General features: G+C 45.2%; 1 protein-coding gene across 1 annotated transcript in view; it reads right to left on the bottom strand.

The window, feature by feature from the left end:
- Window positions 1–1,860: 1,860 nt before the first annotated feature.
- GRHL3 (grainyhead like transcription factor 3) overlaps window positions 1,861–12,564 on the bottom strand; it is a 48,836-nt gene continuing 38,132 nt past the window's right edge. The window contains exons 15-16 of the mRNA XM_028738851.2: window positions 12,239–12,303; window positions 1,861–2,785 (exon numbers count right to left, since the gene is read on the bottom strand). Coding sequence (XP_028594684.2) covers window positions 2,671–2,785; window positions 12,239–12,303 — 180 coding nt within the window. The 3' untranslated portion in view covers window positions 1,861–2,670. The remainder of the gene's footprint in view (window positions 2,786–12,238; window positions 12,304–12,564) is intronic.

Raw genomic sequence — 12,564 nt, 5'->3', positions numbered from 1 at the left:
CATGAATGTCCAGTTGGTCACGTGTTGCTGGGACAGCGGCTGAGAAACAGCTCTAAGGTCGGGCCAAACCAGCTGTCTCTGCCTGCTGCTGATTCCACTGGATTCACAAGCTCTTTGATATAACCTTGGGCACCCGTAAGACTCACTGTCACACCTGACATTTCAGGAGTTTATGCTTCAATTTCCAGAAAAGTGTCAATGGGTTCTGGGTGAGGAGTGAAGAATGTAGGCCCATGCTTCGGAATATGCGCCAGACACACATGTTTGCCACTTTCCCAAACTTTCCCTCAAGCCCACTCTCAGCCCCGCCACTAAGCTGAGTGAACTGAGCCGGGGGAGTTAGGCTGTCCTCTCTCTCCATTGACCTCTGATGGGTGACACTCCCTAGAACCAAGTGTGGGGTTTAGGGTCATTTGACAACATGGGTTGAATAGATCTGTGCCCTGCTTGAGACGTGGTGAAAGGGTTGTGTGAGCTCGGTTCGAACCCTTGATTGGCCAACATCCTGGTGCTATAGCAGAACTCAAAGACAAATAAGCATCTTTACTCCTCCAGCGAAAGCTCTATGGGCCACAGGAAACCTGCACCATTTTTCTTTTTGCATAGTGAAGCGTGGGGCTAAGGTTGCCACGCCACCACAACAAATAATGTTTCCTGCTCTTTCATTCCCCTTACCCACCCAATGATGGACTGGATTTTCCAGTTGGCAAGTAATTCCCAAGAAACAAAAGATTGCCATGAGTGGGTGACCTACACCACCTACTTTTAAATAATTAGATAGGACAACATAGATCCACAATCAAGATGTCATGCCTCTAAATTTTAGCAAATAGCAGCAGTACGGCCCTGATTTGGATCAGATAGCAGCACTGCGAGGAGGAGCTGTGTGTGTCCAACTTGTTTATTTAGTGCATGATGCTTGTTCTGGGTGTTAGAGGTTGATTTCCAGATGGGGTCTTGCAATGGGAGGGAAAGTAGCCACACCCTTAGAAACATTTGAGGATGAACATGTTATGCATGCAAAATGTCCTCATATTAATCCCTGACATCTCCAGGTATGGCAGAGAAAACTTGTCTTTGTATGCTTGAGTATATTTCCCGTCAAAAGTGGAGTGAGAGTGGGATTGTAAGGGTTTTGTTCGTTTGCCTTTCCCGCCATTGTTATCTTTCTTTTGCAGCTTAGGCACACCCACCCACACCCCACTGTCTTCCTTTCCTGAGTGATTCCAACCAATCCTGGCCGACATAATAAATGCAGTGACATAACACACAGCAGCCAGTTAGATTTGGCTGCGGGACTGTGTCCCAAAGCCAATTCAATTCAATGAACAAGGTATCTGGTTAAAGCCCTTCATCAACCCAATGGGGCAATGATTTACAGGGGTCAACCATGTTCAGAAAATACCCCAATATCAGCTAAGCCCCTGTCACTTATGATGCTGGGTGCATACGAGGGGGCTTTAAAGGCCCAACCCATTTGCAATTAATCCATTTCCCCTTGATAATAATAATAATAATAATAATAATAATAATAATAATAATAATAATAATAATGTTTTTATTAATTCCCCAGCCACTCTGGTGAACTACTGGCCCAGATGAATCTACCACCTTTACCAGCCTTCTCCCTTGAGAAACTCTCCTCCTATCACCTCCAGCTTGGTGCAACTTCTGTTTCCGCAAAGGACCAGAAGAGGCCTGGCTTAGGCACATTGTGAGTCTACGGAATGTTATCAGAGCTTCATTTTTGCTGGAAGCAAGACTCAGCAGCCCAGGTCTCCTTGTTGCCCCACTTCCAAAATGCTCCTGAAGAAATTAAAAACCCATCCCTATTCAATACTTGCACTGTCCCAAGCTTGCTTTCAGTCTTTGGATCTTTATTACCATAATAATAACATACACCTTTTTTAAACTTTTTTTTACAAAAATGAACAGAAAAAAAAACAAAGACAACAACCCTGGGGAATTCTGAAGCAGCCTGGTTTTGAAATGCTCTACCTTCCTCCATTGTCAAGTTCAGTATAAAACAAGATGCTATTTATACATATACACACAGAAAGAGAGATAGATATTATTATTATAATTATTATATATATATTTATAAAATAACAAATGGAATCAGAAATGTATAAAAGGGTCACTCTGGCCAGGTACTTCTCTTGCAGGTATTTACATCCAGGGTTATAAGGGCAAGTAGTAAGGCAGTGAGAAAATGTAAGGTTATGTGTGTGCTTGTGTGTAGGCATATTTGGTGATATCCATATGCAATTGTGACAGTCTCTTGTTTGCTAGTTTGGCAGTTCAGAGAGGCCAAGACAGGCACCGGGTCGTTCCCCTGCCTGAAAGAAGTTGGTGCTTCCCTAAGTGCGGAAAAGTAAAAAAGCTCAGTATTGATTGCCTGGCAGAGGATCATAATAAAAATAAAGTATAAAACAACAACAGCAACTCCTCAACGGACAGAAGTTCCACATTCACACTGAGAATGGATCTTCAAAGCAATCTTCACATGTGGAGCCTTGATTCTGTCTCTCTCTTGCTCCCTCCGTCCAAAAGGGAGGGCGTTCAAGTTAAATGCTTTGAGCCGATGGTTTGACTATGGGATGGTTTGCTGGTGGATCGAACTCAGCTTCACAAGCGGCCTCCCAGCAGAAGTGTAGCCTTTTTGAGTCCTTAGAGCTCCTTGAGGGTCACCTGGAACTTGTCCTCTGCTTCAACTACGTCAAGTAAAAAGGCCATGTGGTTGCTGTAGTGTTGAATTATGTTGTTGTCCATATTCACCAGGATTCTGGAAAAGAAGCAGAACAGAGAGGCTCAGCTCAACAACCAATCCTTCAACAGCTCCCCATCGGAAGTCCCTCAAAGATGGGGAAAACCTGGAATTTTCTGAGGTGGAGAATTGCACTATAAGATCAAAACAATGTTCTTTGGCGGAGAGCCATAGTACTTCTCTCTTAGGGGGCTGACTGCCATTTTGAAAGGAGAAATGAATTCCCTAGAGGGTGCTCTAGGACAAGCTTAACTAAGCATCTATTGAGGGCAGGGGGTGAAGAGGATGGCCTCTCCAATGGCATATGTACACTTGCTTGTATCCAATCAAATGACAAATGCTCTTTAACTATAATATGGATAGTGGAATGACTTGCTACCACTTTCTGCTCTGTTCTGGTTGGAGAAGCCATTAATCACATCCACACTGCACATTTAAAGCATCGTTCTTCGCCCAAAGAGTCCTGAGAACTGTAGTCTTTCGAGGGTGCCAGGGATTGCAGCTGTGTGACAGGTGAACTACAGTTCCCAGGATTCTTGGGGGTGTGTGACTATATAAAGTTCTTGTTGAGCTTTCTCATTGGTATGTCCATGACAAGCACAGTACATCAAATCACTTGATCATATAATAATAAAGCACAAAATAAAAGCCAGTTGTACAATGTTTTCTAAGTACATGAGTGTCTTGTTTAAAACCAATGATAATTTCATGAATGAAAGTTTGATTTATGGACTTTGGGGCTTAAAACCCATTTACTGCCTAACCTGCATTATTATTATATTATAATTGATCTCTTGGCTTTATTTTTTATTGAAATGGGAAGAGACTGTGGTGGGCTTTGAATCTGATTGTAGAAGAAGAGAAGAAGAGTTTGGATTTGATATCCCGCTTTATCACTACCCGAAGGAGTCTCAAAGCGGCTAACATTCTCCTTTCCCTTCCTCCCCCACCACAAACACTCTGTGAGACGAGTGAGGCTGAGAGACTTCAGAGAAGTGTGACTAGCTCAAGGTCACCCAGCAGCTGCATGTGGAGAAGCGGGGAAGCAAACCCAGTTCACCAGATTACGAGTCCACCGCTCTTAACCACTACACCATGCTGGCTCTCCAGCTAGCTATAGCTTGCACCAGTGCTTGGAGGTGGAGTGTTTAACCTTTCCTCTTGTGCTATTTTTTCCAATTAAACCCATACCCATCCCAGCTACTCTGTGCAGGGCTGGTGGTGAGAGTACAATCCCCCTGCACATATAGTATGGGAGGGGAGAGGGCTATGCACTTATCCACACAGCCCCAGGACCTTTGTTCCAATCAAACTAGCAGCCCTGTGCAACTCTATTTGAGTAAACATAAATCTGGGAAATTGATCACAGATCTCCCATGTATTGTGTGGTTTAGCCCTTACCCACCAGGAACAAGTCATTGTAATCATAGAGCATACACACCCTTCAAGCTACAATTCAAGGAATGTCAGCCAGCCTCAGATACAAGGGGGAAAATCCCAGGCCCATAAAGTCGGAACTGGAATGATTATTGTCATATTTTACATTTCTCAACTGCAACCAGTTCTCTCTCTCCTTGTAGTGCACAGAGAGAGGCATTTTATATGGACAAGTAACTGCGGAAGAATTGGAGGGTTTTCTCATGTTGTACCTGGTGGTTTTGGGGTTTTTGTTTTTTTAGAAAAAAACAAAAAACAAACCCCGGAGACTCTCTTCATTCAACATTAAAAGCTTATATATAACGACCCCTAATAAATTTTACCGCTCTTGCTGTTTCCAAAGCACAAAATTGCTCCCCTGAGGAAAGATGTCTGGGTTACGTGCTACAAAAGAGGAAGCTTCCAGGTGGAATGGTCTGAGAGGTGTGCTCTGCGCTCATGCCTGGCTCCCATAAGCCACCTGGTGTCTGTGTGCCTTGTCTGGCACAGCAAAGAGTAGCATCTAGCCAGCCGCACCAAAGCATCACACTGGAGAGCACTTTAAGATACTTCCTGAACTGGTGTTCATCCCAGACTTGTACAGCTTACTACCCATTAGGTCTGATGCAATTTGCCAGGCCCAGTGGAGGCTGATCTATTAGGGTTGATGTGCTACTGCCCCACCAAGCTCAGCATGCCCTTGGCCAGCCCTCACCTGTCTACCTCCTTAGGTATAACCAGTCCCCGGGGTTGCATTGGTTGCTGGCTTCTTTCTCCTATAAAGGCTACACTGACCGCAAGAATGGGGGGAGGAGAATTAGTCAGCACCACCTGCCATTGGCTCTGGCTTCATTTACTGTTTGGGTCCACTGTCTTCTACCCTACTGGTCTCAAGGGGCTCCACCCACCACTGGCCTGCCAGCCACATATAGCAGCCCAGCAGGCAGCCCCAACCTGTTTTGGAATAATCATAAGAAGGGTCATGCCAAAGGCCCACCTAGTCCAGCTTCTTGTTCTCACAGTGACCAGCACATGGGAAGCCTGAACATGCAGAACCTGAGCACAACAGCATTCTTCTCACCTGCAACTGCCACAACTTGTATTTTGGGGTATTTTGCCTCTTGACAGTGGAGGCAGAACATATAGCCTTGTCCTCCATAATTTGCCTAACCATCTTTTAAAGCCATCCAAGTTAGCGGCCATCACTACCTCTTCAGGAAGAAAATCCCATAGTTTAATTCTGTGCTGTGTGAAGAAGTCCTATCCTCTGTCCATCTGGAACCCTCCAACATCCAGCTGCCTTCAGGAATACATTTTAAGTAGTCTCAACTGAGTAAATGAGCTACTTCTTTTCCCTGTTACAGGTGCCTTACCAGTTTTCTTGTTTTTTCAAACAACTGGCAGGCCACAATTGTGGCCAATTAGTCATGCTTGGTGAGTTATGTACGTTGGCCTTATTCTCTCTCTAGCCTGATGCTCTCATCACCACCCACAACCTACCGAGGGCCTCCTTTCCCTTCTCCAAAGCCCTGCTCAGCTGTGGGCTGCATCAGGCACACCCTCTAGTGCTCGGCAGCTCTGCCGCTTTGCCTCTCTTTTCAGCCCAAGCCCTGGACTGGGTCCAACGAAAGCAATGAGCTCATCTGCCAAGCATTGATTGGGAGGTGCGGGGGAGAACCTGGGATACTCGATTGTATCTCACTCACAAGGAGGCCTTCAAGGAAACAGAGGAGAGAAAGTTTGGCAATGGAGGAGATGTTCCTCACCTGTCAGGCAAGGGGAGAAGGGCTGCGGTTTGTGGAGGACCTGGGGCGGTTCAGAGACACAGCTGCTTCTTTCAGAAGCCGCTCTGGAAAACCTCAGCTAGCTCATTCCCATGGAATTAAAACCTGCCCCTCCAAAACTGGAGGGCCTCTTTGCCTGTTCTGCAGATGAAGCCGACCCACGTCAGTCAGATAACCCTCCTTTGACAGGATGAAAGGCTTCCCTCACCCAGCTCATACAGGTACTTTTTTTAAAGGGGCTACAGTAGCTTCCCTTCTAGCGCCACTATCAATCTAGACCCAAGCTTGATGTCATGCGGCAACAACTGTGGGAACAAGGGCAGCAAACCTCCACTGGTTGGGAGCCAATCTGAAGCAAGGGGCAGGCTGTTGGAGGCCCAAGTTCTAATCCTTGCTCAGCCATGAAACTCTTCAAATGACTTTGGGCCAGCTGTGCTTGCCTAACCTACCTCACAGGGTTGCTGGGAGGATAAGGTGGGGTGACTGACACACCCACACACCAGCTCACCATCCAAAATGCCAATGTGATCAATGACAGTGATTATGATCAACTGAAGCTTAACTGGGAAGGAACGATACAGTATTAAAAAGTGGCCTTTGTAACATAGCGCTAAGTTTTGGTTTGGTTTAGCCAAGGTTTGTTCAACAAACCACAAGCCATCTCACAGGTGAGCAAGCAAGCCATGTCTCGTTTCGACAAAGCTTGAGTTGCTTTCCTGCTTCATGCCTCTGTAGCTTGGTAAAGGGGCGGCCAAACACACCATGGTTAAACAAGGCTGCTGGCTTCAGGCAGAATACCAAACCATAGTTAAAACAAGCCATGTGTCATCAACAAACTATGGCTTAACATCATGGTTTGTTGCCAGGAAATAAACCATGGTTAGTCTGCTGAGCTAGTTTCCAGATGCTGAAACACATCAGAGAAACACATCCAGAGAAGCGGGCACGGAGCAATGGATCCAAACTACAAGAAAGAAGATTCCACCTAAACATTAGGAAGAACTTCCTGACAGTAAGAGCTGTTCGACAGTGGAATTTGCTGCCAAGGAGTGTGGTGGAGTCTCCGTCTTTGGAGGTCTTTAAGCAGAGGCTTGACAACCATATGTCAGGAGTGCTCTGATGGTGTTTCCTGCTTGGCAGGGGGTTGGACTCGATGGCCCTTGTGGTCTCTTCCAACTCTATGATTCTATGATTCTAGCAAACTTTGCCTAAACTAACAATGGCTTAGCATTATCTGTGAGCCAGGCCAATGTGCTTTGCGTGTGTGCTGTGTATGCAACCCAAGTCTCTTGTCATCAGTAACTTCCCAGGTTCTGGCCACTTGGACCAAGGACTTGCCAACTCATTCCGAGCTATCATGCCATATTAGCTCTTCCTTGATTGGGATTATTAGAGCGAGGGAGGAGTCATTTCATGAAGATATGATGGTGGGGACAGCAGATTTTTCAAGGGCAAGTTGGAAGTACTGAACCTTCCTGCTGTCACAAAGCTGCAGTTGGTTGTCCAGGGATCTCATGCAAGAGTGCTGGTCTTTTTCCATTTCAGTTTGCTGCTGACCAGGTCAGGGTTTGGTGGTTTCATTTATAAGCTTGTGACTTTGCATTCAGTTAATTGCACAGCAATTTGGATAATGAGCTTGTTTGTAAGTGAAAGACCTTTAAGACCAGTCTCTGTTGTGTTTGCTGAGCTTGCTCATTTCTATTCAGAGCACAGCATTGCTAAGAGGAAAACTCAAACCTCTCTTTGGGCTCTACGCTTGGAACTTCACCTAATTCCAACAAACATGTGATTTCACAAACACATGTTTGCCCATTAACTGATGTGGAGGGACCAGCCAAGAAAGGATAATCAGCAGGTGAGGAAAGACTGTTCTGTCTTCAAGAATGCAGAGTAAGGCTACTTGCACGCACAAACATCTGCATTAGCATTAGGAGGCAAACATAAAGCTAGGAACTCTGTTATTTCCTCATGAGGTATAGGACTCATCCAAGACAACCCAAACAGGCAGAAATGATGCATGGTACAGTCCTTCTTGGATTGTACCATTTCAGAAGGGTATCAGACCACAGGGCCAATAAAACCCCTGCTTGAGATTTGGGAGAGTTGATGTCACTTAGAGGGTGCTTTCAGACAGTCACTATTTTCAGGATTAAATTAATTGGAATTTCTTGTATAACCAAACCATTTCCTGAAAATGCACAGGAAAATGTGGGATTACACTTGCTGGATGCAACATCGTCTAATCAGGATGAATGTTCACTAAATATTCACTTTTATTTATTAATTTTATATCCTGTCCTTCCTTCCAAAGGTGCCCAGTCCAGCAATCCCACAAGCATTATAACAATTAAAACATTTACATCAAGTAACATCCTCTCCCCAAAGAATCATTGGAGCTATGGTTTGTTACAGGTATGAGGAACTGTAATTCTTTAAAGAGTAAACCGCAGTCCCCAGGATTTGTGTGTATGTGTGTATGTGCTTGAAATGTATGGTGTGTACATACCATCATCAACACAGCACTGTGAATGGTCTCGGTAATAATTTTATATACAAGTAAGTTTTAAAACAGTGATCACTCTGAATTTCTTACATGTCCCCCCTGACTACTTCACATCTCTCTCTCTCTCTCTCTCTCTCTCTCTGTGTGTGTGTGTGTGTGTGTGTAGCTATGTATACCTTCCAATACTCCATGCATCTGATGAAGTGGACTCCAGTACACAAAGATTTACACATATTGCCCACCAAAGTTTATACAATAATAAAAAAAATTAGACTTTAAGACTGTGTTGTTTTTGCTGCAACCGAGGAACATAGAATCTACTTCTCTGGAAAACAGGGTCTGGTGCCATGAGGAATCATTCAGTGCAGCACCATGCAAAAATAACAAAGCTATTTTCCCTACAAAACCCCAGGGGACAACAGCAACAGAACTCTCCTGTCCCTACCATGGGCTAGAAAGAGCTGCAGTTTTCCAGACACAACAAGATTAGGAGAAAGGGGAAGGAAGGGTCAGCCGCCCCATGACAAACATGCTAAACTTGCTCCTTGTCTTAAAACATGGGGCAGGTGGGCAAGTGCAAAAAAAGATTAGCAACAGTCTAGCCCCCTCCCCCTGATCTATTTCTTTTGTCTTCTCCCAGACTGAAATGGCAAGGTGGAATGCGAAAGATCCTTAAGCCCAGCAGGGAAGCTGCTCTATTGTTCAGCCTGGGGGGAAGAGTTAGGTAGAGATTGCTAGGCCCCAAACAGAAATCGGTTACCTGAGGCTGCATACACAGCTATACCTTTAAGGCACATTCAAAGCGTATTCCTCCACCCCATCATATAAGTTATCAACACTGTTGGCTTCATTAACTATGAACCCCCCAAAATCTGGGATACCCTCCAAACCATCTGTAAGGTTGTGTAATCTTTTTGTAGGGTGAAGCCTGCATTTTGTAGCTCTCTCCCTGCCCCACCCACAAACCGAGTAACTAATACATCAAAACCAGGGTTCATAGTTAACATCCAGAAATCCAACATTGATTAAGCCGACATTGTTGTTTGTTAAGGCTTGCTGGGAATGGTAACTTCATGAGGGGTAAACCACAGTGCCCAAAATCCTCCGATGGGGCTTGAGGCAAAAAGCTGGGGCGCAAGGCAAGACAGTCCTCGCACCTCCCCCAAGGTCACATTGATTAAGCTACTGGTAATTGTTCTATCTCTGCTGGTAGCTACAGTTGAGGTGGAGTGGCGTATCCGGCACCCCCAAATTAAGAAGCAAGAGGTGCTCAAATTATACGTAAACTCATTGTGGAGGCATTGATCCTAGTGATGAGTGTAACAATGTATAGGCCAGCTGTTTGGCAGAGCTATAGCTATGTGGGGGCTAGCCAGGTTTTTTGCCCCAGGCGAAGCCTCTAGAGGGGAGCCATTGGGGCTGCCAGCCTGTGTGTGTGTGTATACACAGCGGCGTAGCGTGGGTTGTCAGCACCCGGGGCAAGGCAAGTAATTTGCGCCCCCTAACCCGTGGATTTGCGCCCCCTAACCTGTGGATTTGCGCCCCCTAACCCGTGGATTTGCCCTAACCCCAGATGTTACGCCCGGTGCGGCTGGCACCCCCTGCACCCCCCACGCTACGCCACTGTGTATACAAATGCGTATGGGGGGGCGCCAAACTGAATCTTTGACGTGGGTGAAGATTAGCCTCATTTTGCCCCCACATTTGGCTCATGGTTCTCTGTTTTAGCCAAAAAGTCATAGTATTAGATCTCACAGAGTTTAATGTCCCTGACTGCAAGCAACGTCTATTGAATTTGAGCTTCAGGTGTTCCGACTCGGGTGATAGCATCTAAAACAACTAAGTGCTGTATCTGTACCCAAATTAGTCACCCTGGTGGGATCACACACAGACACACACTTTCCATCCAAGACTGCATTGTTCCAGTGTCATCTGCCACTAGGAGTCAGAGGGTTACTCTGACCCTGCTAGCTTTGAGAAACAAACACTGGTGCCCTGGTGATTGAGATAAGCTAAACCTGTTGAGACCTCAGGCAACTACCTTGGGAGATAACAAAATACCCAACAAATTAGCCAGGTTATTCCACTTGTGTACATATACACACACTTCTTGGTAATTCCTTTTCCATAGGATAATCTGGCCATACTGCTGAGAAGCCAACAGGATTGCTAGGCCTTGTACGCCCCACAGACATGGGCAGACCTTCTGCATCTGGTTTTTTCCAAGGGCTCCCAAGGACCAGGAACCTATTTCAGCCTGAGGGATGCATTCCTTTGTTGGCCAACCATGGGCAGAACAAAAAGTGGGTAGGGCAAGAGTCAAAGTGGGTGGGGCAGCAGATGTCCCTCTTACCTCTGACCCTAGGCTACATACCAGCTATGCAAAAGCCAGTAGTTTCTACCCACCACCACCCAATTCTCCATCCAGTCAAGCAAGAGGCATTATATCCCAGTTCCACGATACTTTTCAGCCAGGCAAAAGCACTCTAGGAAGGTGTTGGGCAGGGCTTCTGAGGGCTTGGCCTGGGGAAGAGTACTGAGGGCCAGAGAGGGGCCTGAGTGGCAACATGGTGGGAATGTGGAAGAGGACCTTTTTTGGTGGCCACTCCCATACTTTGAAACTCTCTTCCTAGAGAAGCTAGACTGGCTCTCCCCTTATTGTTCTTCCACTGCTATTCCTGCAGGGCTTTGGGAAGTGGTCGCTTTCAAGGAAAGGGCTTTCATTCACGCTGTGTTGTGTTGTTTTTACTCACTTTGTTTACTAGATTTTATAGATTTGTTTTACATTGTTTTAACTCTATTATATTGAATTACATTGAAACTATTATCTTTTATATGTTTTTAGCTTTCTGTGTTTTATCCGTGCTTGTTTTAGTTTTTATAAGCCACATTGAGTCCCAGTTTTTGGGGAAAGACAGGATGATTAATAATAATAATAATAATAATAATAATAATAATAATAATAATGTATCCCCAACCTTCCTTTAGGCAATCTGATCTGGGCCAAAATTACTTCCCTCCCTAAATGATGACTCTCCTCACAAAAGTGACCCAAAGTGACTTTCATCAAAATCAATTAAAACAAATGCAGAAAACATAGAATTGTGGAGTTGGAAGTGACCCCAAGGATCATCCAGTCCAACCCATTGCAATGCAGGAATCACAATGGAAGAATTCCTGACAGGTGGCTATAACCAATGAAATTCAAAGAACACAACTATACAGTCTTGCACATCCGCCCCCAACTAAAAAACGGCCAGTGATGATCTATCAAGTTTTGGTCATGGACAAAAGCACCATCTGCCACCATGCTCAAAACAGCCCTGACCTTTATTGGATAATATTTCTCTAGGGACAAAAGCCTGCTGTACTATAGTTACAGCTATAGTCACCATGATGGCTCTTTGATATCTAGAGGATGCATGCTAGTTGCCATGGAACAGCAGTAGGAGACAGCAGTTACCTGCAAGAGTCAGCCACTGTGGGAATCTGGGTTCTGGATTTAGATAGGGCATTAGTCTGATCCAGCATGGACTTATGTTCTTCATGGAGGTGCACAGAACTCTTCCTCAGAACCAGTAGCACAACTGCACTGAAGGCTGGTAAGGAGTTCTGTTGGTTTCTAAAGCCTGCATACTCAATGACTACTCCCAAGCTGAAATTGTCTTGCCTGTTTTCTAGTACAGCACCCACTGTCTATGTTACAGTGCAGAAAGTCACAGAGTGGAGCAAACCACACAGAGTAAACATGGATGGGCCATCACTTACCCTCGCTTGCATTTTTTATAGACTTTATAGATGCTTTCTTCAGGCAGACCGTATTTTTCTGAAATCTGGAAGAGAAAAATAATATTCTGTCAATACTGTTGCACTCTACGAGAGGCATCCCCCCAGGGGGTAAATGTTCTAGCAATCCCTTTTCTGACGCTTTCCCAAAGGCGGTTCTGTAAATTGATATTTCCCACCCCCAAAGTGCTGTTTGCTTTTTTCCAATGTAAAAGTGTGCAAAACCAACACACACACACAAGCACAGCCATAAAAAACGGCTATCAGATAATTTCAGACGATTGTTTGCTTTATTCCCCACCTCAGCA

This window comes from Podarcis muralis, chromosome 7, assembly GCF_964188315.1.
Source record: "Podarcis muralis chromosome 7, rPodMur119.hap1.1, whole genome shotgun sequence".
NCBI lineage: Eukaryota > Metazoa > Chordata > Lepidosauria > Squamata > Lacertidae > Podarcis > Podarcis muralis.
Note: the sequence above shows the minus strand (reverse complement) of the source record. Positions and strands in the feature narration are given on the sequence as shown.